Source organism: Mus caroli, unplaced genomic scaffold (assembly GCF_978045245.1).
Source record: "Mus caroli unplaced genomic scaffold, Mus_caroli_1 scaffold_9, whole genome shotgun sequence".
Classification (NCBI taxonomy): domain Eukaryota; kingdom Metazoa; phylum Chordata; class Mammalia; order Rodentia; family Muridae; genus Mus; species Mus caroli.
Window position 1 is genome coordinate 79943212 of NW_028227264.1, and position 16498 is coordinate 79959709.

General features: G+C 56.0%; 1 protein-coding gene across 1 annotated transcript; it reads right to left on the bottom strand.

Moving 5' to 3' along the window:
• Positions 1-773: 773 nt before the first annotated feature.
• On the bottom strand, positions 774-15252 carry Pias4 (protein inhibitor of activated STAT 4). The gene is made up of 11 exons (XM_021174997.2): positions 15097-15252; positions 11256-11661; positions 5415-5499; positions 5133-5174; positions 4917-5007; positions 4707-4835; positions 4493-4598; positions 3326-3399; positions 3084-3244; positions 1938-2068; positions 774-1860 (listed from the first exon to the last, which is right to left on the bottom strand). Exons 1-11 carry the CDS (start codon positions 15121-15123, stop codon positions 1589-1591), a joined length of 1524 nt encoding a protein of 507 aa, XP_021030656.1. The 5' UTR covers positions 15124-15252; the 3' UTR covers positions 774-1588.
• Between the last annotated feature and the right edge of the window lie 1246 nt (positions 15253-16498).

Here is a 16498-nt window from a genome sequence, read left to right on the forward strand (position 1 = left end):
TCCCCAGGAGGAGGCTGGCCTGGGGCCCTGTCACTGGACGGGGTGGGCTTGGGGTCCACTCTCCTCTAGGCTCTCTTAAGGCGTCTTCTCACTTGTTCAGCTATGGCATAGATGAGTCGCTCTTGGATCTTATGTCCACCCTTGAGACCTGGGTGTTGGGAATCCACTAGGCCTGACTGCTGTAGCCTGAAATGTCTATTCACAGGTGACTGCCACAGCTCCTAGTGGGAAGGGCTTCCTTGATGGCTTACCTGCTGACCGTTGTTCCCAGATCAGTGAATGACATCACACAGAGCTGGGTCTGCCTATCCTCTCCCATGCTGAGGTTTCAGACACTGTGAAATCCTCTTGCCTTGTACTTGAGCTCCATCCACGTGAGTGGCCACTGTACCAGTGCATGGGTTTCTCACTGCGTACAACGTCCCCCAGATCCCTCCGCTCTGTGCGTATGTCTGAGCCTCGATCCTGATCAAGGTCGAGTAATATTCCAGTGTATTTTCTACACAAATTCTTGTTATCTGAGTTCAAATGTCTGTGTGGGAGAGTACTCACACTGGGGCCCACCCAAGTTGCTGGTGGGTAGGTACTCAGACCTTTTGTTTGACCATCCTTGCCCTATGTCCTGGTAACGTTGAGGCTCATCAGTGTCTGGCTGCCCAACAAGTCCACTTGGTTAATTCACGCCCACCCCCCCCCTTCCCCAGTTCCTAGGGAGGACTGGCAGGCTAGCCTAGGCTACAGAGAAACCACAGATGGTCAGATGCCAGACTGGCTACTCTTCGTTCATTTTTTTATTTGCATTTTTAAAAAACAATTAAATTAGAATACAAATATTAGAAAAGAGTGCCGTGTGGCTGGCCAGGGCCCCGGCCTCCCAGCGAGTTCATGCGGTGACACCGCCAGGCAGCCCAGCTCCAGACCGGACCCGGTATTGCTTCCTGACAGAGTCGGGTGGGGAGGGCAGCAGGATGCCCCAGGGTCTGCCTGGCAGCGGGGCGTTGGAAGAGCGAGGCTCCCGAAGGTAAGGAGGCAGCCGGGGAGCCTCACACGCCGCGGGCCACACAAGAGCAGGGCGACAGCGCCCAAGCCCGCGGCCGGCTGCCTCATGGGGAAGTTAACCTGAATGAATTGGAGTTACCGAGGTAGCTGGCTAGAAAACGACACCCCCCCATGCCACCCGGGTCCGTGCCCAAGTCCGGCCCCGCGACACCACGTTATTGCACATTGTGGCCGCTGTCCCCGGCCCGCCGCCCCACCATGGCTTCTCAACTATACTGCTCGCGACTGGGCCAGCGCTCCGGGGTCAGGGCTCGGCTTCAACGCAGGGAAGCGGGGACAGCTGCCGGCCGCTGTCCAGTGTCCGAGGTCCCGGCGCCCTGCGGGCTGCTCCGGGAGGTGGCGTGCAGGCTGCCGGCCTGTTTAAGTGTTTATTTTCTCTTGTTTTTGTACTTTTTTTTTTTTTTCATTTTACTTTTTTTAATCCCCCCAAGAGGAGAGTCCAGAGGTACAGGAGCCGGGAGCCGGGGAGGGGTGGGCGAGGGAATGATGGACGGGTGCGGCTCCCGCCCTCCAGCGCCCCACAGCGGAGTCAGCACGCTGGCACCAAGCCTTTCTGGAAAGGGCAGCGGCGCTTCGGCCGGGGGCCCTCGTCCTCGTCCTCATCGTCGTCCTCGTCCTCATCTTCATCTTCCGAGGACGACGAGCTGTCCAGTGTGAGGTCCACCACGTCGGCTCCCGCCTTGCCATTCTCCAGGCTGCCAGCTGCTCCCGCACCGCTGCCAGCGCCGCCTGGGCCGCTCAGGCCACTGCCTATACCGGGGGTGCTGGAGGCTGGTGCGAGTCCATTGGCGTCCGAGGTGCCTGTGGGGACAGGGCAACATTGCTCAGCCACCGGGCCTGGCTGGCGCAGTGTGGCGGGTGCAGTGTGCAGGACTCACCTAGCACCAGGATGGGGCCCTGTGGGCTGCAGCTTGGCTCCTTCTCTGCACGGATTGGGCGCCAAGAGCCTTCCGCCAGGAACTCAATCTCATCCGCGCCCTCACACTCACTCAGGATCTTCGACAGCAGCCTGTGGGCACCAGAGTACACAGGTTTGGGCCCAGGCACAAGGTGCACTATGCCTGGCATCCCTGTGTGCCTGGAGAATTCACTCCTATCCATTCTCTGAGGCCCTGTGGGCTGAAGAGCTCTAACTTCCCACAGCATGAGGAAGTTCCCACAGCTGGGATGTCGGCCACCAACTTTCCTCCAAGAGGCCCCTGACTACACTGGGGTGGGCAAAGGCACCTACTGAGCTTGCCAGCCGGCCCAAGCTACGGACTGCCTGGAGCTTAGGGGGAGGGAGAGCTTACAGCGGAAGAACCGCAGCTGGGCTGGGAACAGAGGACAATTGAGTCCAGCCCACATGCCCAGTCCCAGGGGTGTCCTCACTCCACCCAAGGCTGGAGCTGGCCAGGGAAGTGGCCATCTGCGGGCTGGGGAGCTGGGCTGGTGGCAGCTTCCAGGGCAGATCAAAGGTTGGGACCTTCTGGGAGTGGGCTAGGCTTGAATGGCAGGGGCTGGTGGGGACACCCTCAAGTCCCTCCTCTGAGTCCAAGGAGGTGCCTGGGGCCCCAGGCAAGTGGTTCTGAGAGCCTCAGCTCCTTGTGCTGGCTCTGGGGACACAGAACTGTGGCAGGCACCTGGCAGGAGGAGCCTCAGGTACAACAGACAGCAGGCTCAGTGTTTGGAGTGGAGAGCTGAGACATCCCAAGGGAAAGAGCAACACCCTCCCTCTGTGCTATGAGACAGGTTCCTGCCTGTCCTCTCCCTCCCCACACAGAAGTCACAACTGCAGGTGGCCACTTGCAAAGACTGAGAGCTCAAGGTCACATGCACGGGGGGGGGGGGGGGGGACTCCAAGCAGCCTGAGGCTACGACATAATGACCCTCTGCATAGCAAAGGCCCCAGTAATCTTGCAACAGAGGCCACAGACTGCGTGCTTAGAATGGGGAGTCAGGCTGTGTCTCAGTGCAGAGCTTGGCTGTGTCCCCACAACACACCCCAAACACAGGAGTGTCAGCCCAGGCCAGGTCCCACTCACCCATCTATGATGAGCTGGTCATAGGCTGCAGGCTTGTCACACACAGGGCACATCCAGGTGGGCTTCTTCTCATTCATTTGCAGGTAGAACACAGCATCAAAGCACTGCAGGTGTGCACAGGTCTCTGCACGGCAGGGCACCGAGAGGCGCATCTTCACCAGCTTGAAAGTAGACAGAGGGGGTGTGAGGACACTGCTGTCCCACAATGACTACCCACATGGCTAGGGACAGATGGGACTCACTGGGCAGATGAGGGACACTCGCACTCCGGTAGTGGCGATCTCGCTGTCGGGGTCTAGGCGAAGCTTCTCCTTGACTGTGTGAGGTGACAGAGGGGATGGGACTGTCAGAGAGCAGGCTCTTGTCTCCACAGCTGAAGGTCTCATGTAGGTCAGGCTGGCCTCTAGCTCCTAATTGCCATCTTGGAAAATCACTTCCAACCAGCCTGAACCCACAAATCCTGATGCACACAGCACAGAGGGGCCCTTGGGGCTCCCAAACCTGCTGAGGGTTTGCTAGGTTGCATGGCATTTCTGGAAAGATCCAGGGGCACAGCTTCTCAAAAGCCATACAGATGTGCTGTGGCAATGTCACACACAGCCTTAAGGGGTCAGCTGAGAACACCATGGAGATGCCACAGAATCTGTAGCTTCAGGGCAGCAAAAGCTTTCTTCCAAGCCTTGTGACTTGTGGGACACTGACCAGACACACACAAGGTGCACCTGGGTTTTGCTGTTCCAACCCTGGTTAACAAACCATAGAGCTGGTGGCCTTGGCCTGCAAAGCATGCCCAAGTAGGACAATCCAGCAGGCCTGGGCCACCTCTGCCCAGCTGGGGGATCATGATAGCACCTCCTCAGAACAGGCTAGAAACTGGCCAGGCCAAGCCCAGCTGGGAGGGACAACAGGCCTGAACACCTCCAGGGCAGCTGAGGCCTGTCCTGCAAAGAAATGACCACTGGGGCGGTCCAGAGCCAGTGAGGGCCCCCACTAGAAAAGGCTGGGTGGGCACTGTGGGCTTAGGCCCGCTTCAGGGGCCATCTCTTCCAGAACTACACCATCTCGACTTAAAAACACCCATCACAAGTTGGGTGCTGGTGACACAATCCTTAATCCCAGCACTTGGGAGGCAGAGATAGGTAGATCTCTGAGTTTGAGGCCAGCCTGGTCTACGGAGTGAGTTCCAGGACAGCCAGGGCTATACAGAGAATTCGTGTCTCAAAAGAAATTTCCCATCATAGGAACAGGACACCTGGCCTGGAGTCTCACATGCCATCTTGCTCCCCATATCTCACCCGCCCTCAGTCCCTGGCCTGTCACAAACCAGGGCCAGACCTTGACCCCACATCTGTGGCTGCACACCTTTGCAAGAGATCCCGGTGAGGCCCTGCAGCCTGCCACTCACTCACCCAGAGCCTTGCACAGCTCAGGATGCTTCACCCCAATTGTCTTCAACCTCTGTAGCAGGTCTGAGGAGGTCAGCTGTCGCACCAGGTACAAAGCCACAGAGTAGCTCTGTGGACAGAGAGCCTGTGTCAGGGTGTCAGTCCGGGGTGATGTGGTGCTGGGCACAGGGTGGATGGGGTGAACGGAAGGCAGCTGGGTGCTGGGGCAGGTGCTCACCTTGCCATAGTTGCCCCAGGTGACGGTGATGCGGTTGGTGGCCGAGGAGAGATACATGAGGTGGGTCAGGTTGATGGGGCGGCAGGGCCTCTTAGGTTCCACACCAGGCTTGTTGGAGGGATAGTAGCCCTGTGGACAGAGCTGTGCTCAGCCCCGCAGGCCCACTCCTACCTTGTGTCTAGGCCCCCGCCCCCAGGCTGCCTCGCTCACCGGCACTGAGCAGTAGCTGTGGTTGACCTTCACAGCAATGTTGGGCGGGTATTGGTCCTCCTGTGGACAGCTGGTATCAGAATAACAGATCCTGGGGAGACAACAGGTCATGAGCTGTGAAGGCACAGGAGGGCTATGGGGACCCAGGACTCAGGAGTATTGGGGAAGCCTGGGCAATGAGAGCAGGGGCAGGCGGGGGGCCAGGGCTGCTCTTACCTCAGCACCACCTGCACAGCTTTCACTCCAGGCTGCAGCTCCCTGTGGGCAGGGCAAGAGCAGGAGTCAGTCACAGCACAGACCACCCAGGGGCCCTTCTCACGGTCACCAGCTAAGTGGTCACAGAACCCAACCACCCTAGCCTGTCCTCTGCCTTGACAAATGGGGCAGGGACAGCTCAGGATCACAGAAGGTTCACCCACATCCACCCAACCCAAGGGACCCTGGGTTCCATCTGATGACGTGTGTGCCTGGGGAGCTCCTGAGCCTGCTGGGCCCCACCTGGAGTTGCGGATCATCTCCACCTGCCGAGGTGTTAGCGCGAAGATGCACGGGCTCTCTTGCAGCTTCTCTGCGCTCTGTGGGACTGAACATACATGGGTCAGGTAGCCTGGCTGAACAGAGGCCAACCCTCTTCACCTGAGATTTCAGTGACATGTACTGGCCTCGCCCATTCTGGGTCCCTCTGGAGCCAGGTATTCCAAAGGTAGAGGGGTAGCCATGTGTATCTACAGGCCACCATCTCATCTGCACCCAGGTCCAGTCTCTGCCAGCCAGCCAGGCTCCAAAACAGAATGCTGGCCTACTATGCAGGAGCCCAGGGAGGGCTCTTATGTCGTGTGCATGTGTAACAGCAATGTCTCGCGATGCGGCTCCAGCAGGCCTCTGAGGGGAGGAGGTGGCGGCAGCAGTGCAGGCACCTGCCACCCCAGTGTGCAGGAGGCTCAAGCAGAAGGATCTTGGGTTCAAAAACCAGCCTGGACTCCTGGGTGAGTCTGCAGCCTGAGGACACAGCAGTGGGGAACAGGCTGATAGCTCCACCCAGCTCTGCAAAACCAACCACCATCCCTGTCAGGGAACACTATCTGTCCAGCCACAAGACCCCGTTCACAATAGCAGCTGAGGCTAGGTGCGACTGGCCTGGAACCTTCTGACCCGCCCGCAGGCTGTGGTGCCTGTGCCACACAAGGAGTATAGGCAGACTTTGAACTAGGGGAGTGGAGTGGCTGGGGTGAGGAGTTATCACCCCTGCAGCCAGCCCAGCATCATGTATACAAAGAGCCCATGGGTCCCTGGGTGAGAGTAGGCTGCATGCAGCAATGCTGCAGGACTCGAGGGCAGAGCTGGAGCTCAGGGCCACCTGGGCACACTCAGATATGCCTACCAGGAGCAGGCACCCTGAAGGAGGTGGGGTGAGCCCAGCAGGGCCATGGCAGCCATGAGCTGACAGTGGCTGGGTAGAAGGTAGAGGCCCATCCACCCTCCCTGGGGGTGGGAAGTGGGGAGGGGAGGTTTCTATTCTGTGAGGGGTGGGCATTAGGCAAGACCCAGGCTGCCCAATGAGCACACTGCTGTCTAGGGTCACATACCCCAGCAACCAGCTGAGGCTTGTCCTACCCTATGCTGCTGGAGAGGGCCACAGGGTGTTCCCCAAGCCAGTGCCTCTGTCATGGCTATTAGTCCCTTGGAGCAGCCCTTCCCCACCCTTGTGAGGGTGGAGCCTCTACGGCAGCACCAGCCATGAAATGAACTTTTCCTCAGCAGCCTCATCACACCTACCCAGCCTTCCCAGCCTTATGGCCTTTGCACTCACTGTGGCTCTCACTTTATAGCCCAGGCTGACCCTGAACCTGCAACCCTCCTCCTGGACATAAGAGAACAGCTCTGCAGGTCCTGTCACCATCCCTCCTCCAGTATGTTGTTGATACTCATGTCTATCCTATACAACAGTGTCTGAGGGCCAGGCGTGGTGGCCCACACTATAATTCCATCACATAGGAGGAAGAGGCAGCGGACCTCTGTGAGTTCCAGGGCAACCTGGTCTATAGAGCCAGTCCAGGACAGCCATTGCTACACAGAGAAACCCTGTCTCAAAAAAAACAAAACTGTACACTGTAGGCTGTTTGGGAGTGAGGTGGATGAGGTAGAGTTCAAGGGCAGCCTAGGTTATACACACAGCAACCCTGCTCTGCCTGCCTCCCTCCGTCAACCACTCTCAGTTTCTCTCTGGGCCTCTGCAGCGAGGGCCATAGCTGGAGGCCCACCCCATGGACCTACACATAGACAGGGCAAGCACAGACACTGTGGGGGAAGCTGCAGACTGCCTCTGCCTGAGGCGGGGCAACCACCAAGGTCCAACAGGGCAGGTAGGAGACTGGACAGGACACTCAGGGCCACGGAAGGTGCTGCCCGGGATCTTCACAGTCATGTGGTCCCTCTTAGTCTTATGCACTCCAGGGTGGAGGTGGAGATAGATGCAGGAACACCCAGGACCACCTCTGGGTATCCCTGCGTACCATGACACAATGACACTATTGTCACCTCAGGCTCAGGCAGCCTAGCCAGGGGCTACAGGTGATAGGTGCCCTCCTCACCAGATGGCCTCACTCTGTAGCCCTGGCTGTCCTGGAACTCACTCTGTAGACCAGGCTGGCCTCCCACTCAGAGATATGGCTGCCTCTGGAGTACTTGACTAAAAGCATGCCACCGCCACCTAGCTAAGGTGATGGGTGTTTAATGCAGGCTTAGCTGGGTGTACTAGGAATGCCAAGGCAAACAGTGGGGGCCCCAATCTGCTTCAGACAAGCCATTGCAGTGACATGATGGGCTTGTGTCACCCAGCTACTACCAGGTCCAGTTCCAAACAGGCACCCTAGCCTACCACAAAGGTCCTGAGTCGGGGGGGGGGGGGTGTGTGTGGCATGGGGAACACTGAGAGAAAGAGCAGCAGTCAGTTCCACTGTGGGACTCACAGCTAGGTGGGGATGCAGCTGGGCAGAGGACCACAGCCTGTGCCACTGGGGTAGGCAAGACCAGTGCAAGGGCTGCCCCAAATCCGTGGCCTAAACCAGTCAAGCCCAGTCTGGGTATGAGACAGACAGCAAGGGGGATGGCAGATGGAGTGCCTGCCTACCAGCCCAGCAGGGGGAGGGAGAGAAAGGTCCTGGGGGTCAGGATCATTTTTGGTTATAGAACAAGTTGGGCCAGCCTGGGCTACCTGAAACAATGCCTCAAAATACCACAAAAAGCCGGGCGTGGTGGCGCACGCCTTTAATCCCAGCACTCGGGAGGCAGAGGCAGGATTTCTGAGTTCAAGGCCAGCCTGGTCTACAGAGTGAGTGCCAGGACAGCCAGGGCTACACAGAGAACCCTGTCTCGAAAAACCAAAAAAACCAAAAACAAAAACAAAAACAAAACCCCACAAAAAACAACACCCCAAAGAAAGAGCACCGGACAAAGGTAGTGTCGAAAGCCAGCTATGGTGCAGACATCATATGGGTAACTGGGGTGTACCCTTAAAGACAAACAGGGACCAAAGGCCTGGGGTGGGTAATGAGTCAGTGTGGGAGGCTGAGGTGTAGCCTATGCAAAGGTCCTGCAAAAGGAACCAGGCTGGCTTTCCCAGTGTCCTCTGAGAATGCCACAGGGTGGCCCTCTGATCCTAGCACTGTAGGAGTGGAAGCGAGAGGATTACAAGTTCCGGACCACCTTGGGCTACACTGTGAGCCCTGCCTCAAAAACAGCATCAGCGAAACAAGTAACATAGCAGGCTTCCCCAGCAGCCGGGGAGCTAAGACACATAAGACACATGGGCAGCAAGAGGAGGTAGCAGTGGCTAAAGAGGCTGACATCCCATGGCCCCTAGGGTCACAGGTCCCCCAGCCCAAACCTGGCCCTGTCCTCAGATCCAGGCCCCCCATCACTCCTTACTCCCACAACAGCTTCATTCCATCTACATGACCTACAGGAGCCCCAATGAAGCCTCCTCTCCCAGGAAGCCCTCCAGCTGTTCAAAGGACACACAGCCCTCGGGTAGGAGTCACCAGCCCCATGGCAGCTGACATCTCCTTCTCCACTGGTTCCTAAACCATCCTCACTTCTGCCTGGCCCTTAGATCTCGAGTCCTAGGTCAGTTCTGCTGTGGTCAGCAACTGTTACCTACTTGGGCCTGCCTTGTCTGGAAGTAAAGGAGAAACCAACATGGACTCCCAGTCAGACATGGGTACAGGGCACAGCCTGGTGGGAAAGGAGGTCAGCCTGGGAGGGACTACAAGCTCAGGAGGCTGTGTGTCCTTGGGTGAGTATCTTGCTCTTTCTGTTACCAGCCCTCTTAGAGGGTCTGTCAGTACATTCTGGACTGCAGCTGGTGTCCCCTTCCCCTTTCCTCCCCCCACCCCCTGGTGCTCAGGTGATTTATGGGTTCTGCCTGGTGCAGACTAAGCAGTATGCTCTTCCAGAGAATCCTATAGTATCATGGGGCTCATTCTGGCCTAGGAAGAGGCTGGCCACTGTGAACTGGCATCACAGGGCTCATGCCGGGGAGCTTGTGAAATTCTGGGTTTTGAGCTTGAGAGATCATGGCCTTAGATCCAGGATCAGCACGCTTATCCAGCAGTCCCTCGAGGTGTGGGGACCCAGGGAAGGGGGTGGCCTGGTGAGGAGACAGACCGTCAGGCTAGACCTCTTTGTTCAAGCAGCTGGTAGACAGGGGAGCATGCTCTCCCGGAGATCAGGTGACCGAGGTCCCTGGGGAGTAGGGCACAGTGATGCATTGTGGGGCAGAGTGACGGCTGGCTTGCTCTGCAGGAAGGAAGCCTGTCATGCAGGCTGGGAGGCCAGGGGGCCAACCTCCTGATGTCTTTCTCAAGATGACACCCAGTCAACTTGACCTCAAGGCTCCCAAGGGCTGTGGAGACCTTCAGGGAGGCAGCTTGTGGCACTCAGAGCATGACCGGAAGGGCAGAGTAGGCAGGCTAGGGGGCTCTGCCTCCAGCCCCCATCAGCACCAAAGGTTTTCAAAAGGGGTGGGACTATAGGTCATGGGCGGAGCCTCAGTGAGGGGCGGGGCCTCTGATCACAGGAAAAAGTCCATACCATAGGGCACAACCACTACTGTCTGCTACCCTTCCTCAGGCACCCCCAGCAGCCCCAATTTAAACATAGTGCCCCAAGTCCCAGGACAAGAGGGACATAGCCTTGCTACAGTAGTAGAGTGCTACCCAGGGAAGATAGTCAGGGTGGAATGGAAGTGGGGAGGCCCCTGAGTACCATGTGGGGTTGACAGAGGAACTGCTCATCTCGAGTACTGGGGCCCAACCTTTAGGCTTTACACAGAGACAGACAGGAGGGAGAATAAGGGACTAGGGTGTCTGGAGAACCTGAGAGAGCCCCAGGTCCTAGATGTGGCCCATTAGGACCTGCCAGGTGCACAGCTCAGGGCAGCATCTGTGGCCACAACCCCAGTCCATGCTGCACGTGGAAGGTCAGGCACTGCAGAGGGCTTGGAGGCTCTCTGTGCCTCAACAGAGAGGATGGGGTCGGACCAGTCTACGCTTCCCGATGATTTGGAACTTACATCTATTTTTCTTTCTTTCTTTTCTTTTTTTTTTTTTTTTTTAGCTCAGGTTGGCCTCGAACTCATTGTATAACTGGGGAAAACCTTGAACTCCCTTCCAAATAATGGGATAACTGAAATGAGCCACTATGCCTAGCTTTTTTTTTTCTTTTAAAAATCAGGGTCTGGGGGTTGGGGATTTAGCTCAGTGGTAGAGCGCTTGCCTAGCAAGCGCAAGGCCCTGGGTTCGGTCCTCAGCTCTGGAAAAAAAAAAAAAAAATTAGGGTCTGGCTGGGCAGTGGTGGCACAAGCCTTTAATGCCAGCACTTGGGAGGCAGAGGCAGGCGGATTTCTGAGTTCGAAGGCAGCATGGTCTACAGAGTGAGTTCCAGAGATATACAGAGAAAAAGCCTGTCTTGAAAAAACCAAGAAAAAAAACAAAAACAAAAAAATTCAGGATCTATTTGCCCAGGCTAGACTCAAAATCATGGCAATCCCTTGCCTCAGCTGACTATGTGGGGGATGAGAGGTCAAGCATGCTAATGAATGCTCAGCTCACTGTTCAACCTACACCCTCAGCCACACCCTCAGCAGAGTCTTAGCCTGTAGCCCAGCCTAGCCCAAAACTCACCTTCCTCCTGCCTTAGCCACTAAATGATGAAAAGGCCAGTATGTGCTGCCCTGCCACCCATGTCACGTGTTTGAAGCTGTTAGGTTTGGGGTGGCTGGTCATGGGGCCCAGTGCTGAGCCTGCTTTGGGGATCTGCTGGGCGATACCCACCACTCACCCAGTTCAGTGGGCTTCAGCAATTCGTCCAGCATGTTGAAGAAGGGGAGCTTAACCAGGCGTACCTCCGGCTTAAGGGTCTTGGTGGGCAGGCGCCCCAGTCCATTCAAGTACTTCCCGTACAGCACGGGGTAGTCCACGGTGGGCCCTGACAGGGGAGTCCTGGCCATGGAGTGTAGTGCCAGGGGATCCAGGGGCCGTGGTGCCTGTGGGCCGGGCTCTACACTCTTCTTGGCATAGCGAGTCTCATACAGCTCTTTGATCTTCTTGAAAAGCTCTGGGCTACAGTCGAACTGCACCAGCTGCAAGGCCCTGGTCACCAATTCGTGCTTCAGCCCACTCTTGCTCCGGCCTACAAAGCCCAGCAGCATCTGCAGGTCTGATACTCGGAAGCTCATCACCATGTTCTGCAAAGGGGAACCACAGTGGCTCTCAGGGGTGTGATCCTCTAACCTGTGTGTCCCCTTACCCTCAGCTCCCTGCAGCAGCCACCAAAATCCTGCTTCCTATGAGTGCTGTCCCAGAGTAGGTATGGCCTGCTAGTCTCAGGCCCCTGGGCACTATGGTCTGAGACAGGTCTTCCAGTAAGGCATCCTGGACCCTGCCCTTGGTTTTCCGCCATCCACCAGGGTACCCAGGAACAGAATGGGCCCACATGAGAACAGCTAGTCTCTGAAACCAAACAGAGCAGTGACCAAGCTAATGACACAGTGACATAGATGGGAAGGCCTAGGAATGAACCTATGGGGTACTTCAGGCAAAAAGAAACCAACCAGAGCACAAGGGGACTCCATAGCACAACCCAGGCCCTCAGGCAGGCTGCTTGCACTCATGACAGCTGATACCTGGGCATGGCACGTCCCCACAGATGGAAGGACCAAGCATCCCTGAGACATAGGCCAGTTGGGCCTGGGGCCTCTTGTGTTAAGTCCTGATGCTGGCCTCCACTGAATGAAAAGTAGAAAGGGACTTCCTCAGGGCTGGGACACGTATCCCAAGTGGCATGAGACACAGTCAGGTGATCCATGAACCCCAAAGAAGCCTGTGAGATACAGAAAGCCCACCTGACCAGCCCAGGGGTCATCATCCCACTGGAAGTCCACCTGCTGAGTCCCTACTAGGGAGCTCCAAAAAACACCTGAGACTTGGGATGCCAGCTACTTCAGCATGACTTAAGTACTCCCAGTATGACAGGGTGGGCTCAAGTTTGGCCTGGTGGCTACCAGGCTTCCCAGATCTCTGGAGGATTGTAGGGAAGCCCCAACTCTTCAGGGACTCTAGGGTATGCGGCCCTTGGGCACTCCCAATGTGGCCTTCACTTCCTACCGCATGCAGGGACAAACAGCACACAGCACATTTATACTCAAACCCTCACAACTCAGGAGAGAGGTACAGTGAGGTAGGTGCCCTCGAAGGTCCAGCTAAAGCCAGAGAGCTTTGCAGTTCCAATGGCTATCACGGAGTTCCGTCACCCAGGACTGATGGCAAGCATCTGAGCAGCCAGGTTGGTGCCATATGGTCTGGGTCAGGTTTCTCAGCAGCTGCTATGGCCTGAGCAGCCTGCTGGAGAACAGCAGGGCATGGGGACAGGCGCACAGGAAGAAGCCTCCATCCATCACCCGGAGTGTATTTCCCGCCCTGGCACAGACTACCAGGGCCGAGTTTATAAACAGCATCAGCACCATGACTTCTGGAGATTCAGCTTGGGGTGTGATGTAGAGTGACAGCCCAAACACAGACAGAGAAGTGTCTGTACTTAGCTGTGACTCTAGCCTAGGCTCTTTAGAAAGCTGAGATGCCCAATACAGGGGCAAAGGATGAAGGCTTGGCCCCAAGCCTGCTGCAGGGACCATTCACCCACAGGATGACGGAGCATGGTCCATTCATCCACAAACACCGAAATCGCTTCCTGGAAGCCCCAGTTTGCCTCAAAAGACAGAATCTCTGGCCTGTTGTGACAGATTGGAGGAAAGCTACCAGAAAAGTGGAGGTATTGCTATCATTCTTAAAACACTGTGAGGGGCCAAGACAGGAGTCCTCTGGACCATTTCAGAGTTTCAAAGAAGAGTCAAGTTCACCTAACTAAGGTGGAGGTGGAGGTCTAGCTGGCAGAGAGTCAAGTAGAGATCATCAGCTTTTATTTAAAGAATCTAGACTGCAAAGAAGCAATTGCAGCCCTTCTCACTGAGGGAGGATGAAGGTACAGAGTCTTTAGTCTCACCCCGATGTTCTAGGATGGTACAAGGGGGACTTCAAGGAGTAAAACTGTGTTCCAGCCGGGTGTGGTGGCGCACACCTTTAATCCCAGCACTTGGGAGGCAGAGGCAGGCAATTTTCTGAATTTGAGGCCAGCCTGGTCTACAGAGTGAGTTCCAGGACAGCCAAGGCTATACAGAGAGACTCTTTCTCAAAAAACCAAATAAAAAAAAACAACCCCCCACCCTGCGTTCCAGATTATAGTTTACATATCTCTATCTCAAAGTTCTGTTTCCCAAAAGAAAACCACTATGTAAATGGTGTAGATTTGGGGTGAGTAAATGGAGAGAAAGATGGGTACACTTTTTTTTTTTAAAGGCGTGCACCACCACGCCCGGCTGCACTTTTTTTAAAAAAATGATTTTTTTGAAACAGGGTTTCTCTATGGAGCCCTGGCTGTCCAGGAACTCACTTTGTAGACCATATTGGCTTTAAACTCACAGAGATCTGCCTCCCTCTGTCTCCTGAGTCCTGGGATTAAAGGTGTGCCACCATGCCTGGTGAGGACTACAACCTTTGAATAATCAGGTCCTCTAGAATAACCCTAAGGGTCCCAGTGGGGAGGGAAGGACCATGTAACAAGAGAGGCAGAAAAAAGGGGGGCAAGTCAGGATCTAATGGGTGGGAAGATGCTTGAGGGGGACTGAGGGACTCCAGTAACTCTGGAGGGACAAGTGTGCTGGAGCCTTGGCAGGGAGACAGAGAAGAACTGGATGGAGGCTAAGCCAAGCTGTACTTCAAGAGGGTTTAATGGGGATTCAAGTCAGGTCAGAGCCCTGGTACCTTAATGCAGAAATGGGGGAACAAGCCGAAACCATGCTCCCCTAGACTCAGTCAAGGTGTCCTGTGAGGATCAATCTGAGGAACACATAACAAGGAGGTGGTGGGTCCAGTGGGCTATGCCAGGCAGCAGTGAAACCCTACAAGGCGATTCCCCAGGATGTAGAGGTTAGAGATGGGTTAGAGAGTGAGACAGGATCACTGGAGGCTGAAGTGAAGAGGTACCCCAGAGCTGACAAGTGGGGAGCGGGACTCAAGGGCTGTGTCTCTAAAATGAACTTGGGCACTTATAGTTCGGGTGAGTCTGGAGTCAGAAGGTGTCAGTCAGAGCCCCGAGAATCAGAGGACTTGTGGCAATCCCTGTAGACCTTCCCCATGCAGGCCTGTGGGGGAGGAAAGAGGGGGGCACCTGGACCTGAGTCCTACTCGTTGCCTTGGAAACCTGATGGCGAAGTCACTTTGCATTCCTTCGGCTTCCGCGAGACCACAGAAAGATCCCCAGTTCTGTACCAACAGAGCTAACTCAAAGGAGAGGACAGTGCCTGCACCGGGAAAGCTATGTAGCCACACTGTGGGAACCCCCGCTAGGGTCAGTAGAGAAGTGACAGTAGACGGCGGGGACACCCCAGGAGGGAGCTGGCGACCCCGCCCCCGGTCTCCCCGCCCCCCGCCCGCAGGTTCAGCCCGCATCCCAGTCGCACCCTCGCCGCCCGCGCCGCCACACCCCGCCCTCCCGGCTCCCTGCGAGGAGCGGTCCGTACTCCGCCACCCGCCTGTCCCGGCCGGAGCCACTCTCGCTCACTCACTTTGGCCTCCACCAGCTCTGCCGCCATCTTGGCCACTAGCGTCCCCCGCGCCGGGAGGCCCCAGCCGTCGCGTCACGTGAGGGCCCTCGACTGGAGGGCGGAGCCTGCGCGAGAGCCAGTAAAAGCGAGTGCTGGCTCCTTCCTCCACGCCCCGGCGTCCGAGAGGCGGGAGGATGCATCACGCGCACGCGCCTACAGGAACCCCGCCCGAGGATCTGACCAATCACAACGGACAATTGCCAAATCCCGCCCCCCCCACGGTTATTTTTCAAGGCGCTGGCCGCTACCACGCCCACTCTGAGGAGGAGTCTGCTGCTTAAAGTAATAGCAGCGCTTCCCGCCGCCTCATTTCTCTTGCTTCAGAGACACCGCTAAATTTTTGTGTTTATTTAGTGTGTACATGTGTGAAAGTCACAGAACAGTCTAGGAAAGTAGGTTTTCTCCTTCCACTATGTAGGTCGCAGGGATGAACCAGCTAGTGCCTGAACCATATTACTGGCCCTCTCTTACTGGCCCCACCTTTTCTGTAGAGTACAGGCCGAACCCCCTTCCTCGTTTTCAAATTGGCTTGCAGTGGCAACAGTTATGGGTTTTTAAAAATTGTTTTTGTTTTTTGAGACAGGTTCACCATGCCCCCCTGGCTCTGTGGAACTCGCTTTGTAGACCAACCAGACTGGCCTCAAACTCACTGAAATCCTCCTGCCCCTGCTTCCGGAGAACTGAGACTAAAGATGAACATAACCAAGCCCTGCGTAGCCTTGCTTCTTTAGGGCACAGAAGCCCCTCCAGCTGCATTTTTTCTTCTTTATTTGTTGGCTCAAGGCTACGCCCACTTTTCTGTGGTCTGTTTTATTTATATACTGGGGGGGGGTGGGCACACGCAATTTTTGATCGTCCAAAGACAACCTAAGGAGTTTGTATATTTCCACAACATGGGTTCAGGGAATCGAACTCAGGTCATCAGGTTTAGAGACTAATGCGAAAGGGTGTAGGTGTGCGCGTTCCAAGCCCCCTTGGTGGACGTCAGAGAAAATTTTGCTGGAATTGCTTTCTCCTTTAACCAGGTGTCACAAAATGAGTCCTGTACCATTTCAGGGGCCCTCCTTGGCTTCCTAACTACCCACAAGCTCCACCCAACCCCCAGATTTTCGAAGCTCACACTGGGGCCACGCTCACTTCTAGCCCCGCTCTGGGTTTTTAAGCGAGAACGGCACCGCCCCTTGCTTCCGTTTCATTGGGAGGACTGGACCGCGCCCACGTCCAGCGTGGGGAGGGTGGTCTTAAAGGTGTATGTGCTTTCTGCTCTGGTGCATTTTATGACTCATGTTTACGGTTGCATTTTGGTGAACAGAGGGATTAGGGATGAACAGAATGCGGTCGGGCAGGTGTCCCTGTTCCCTTC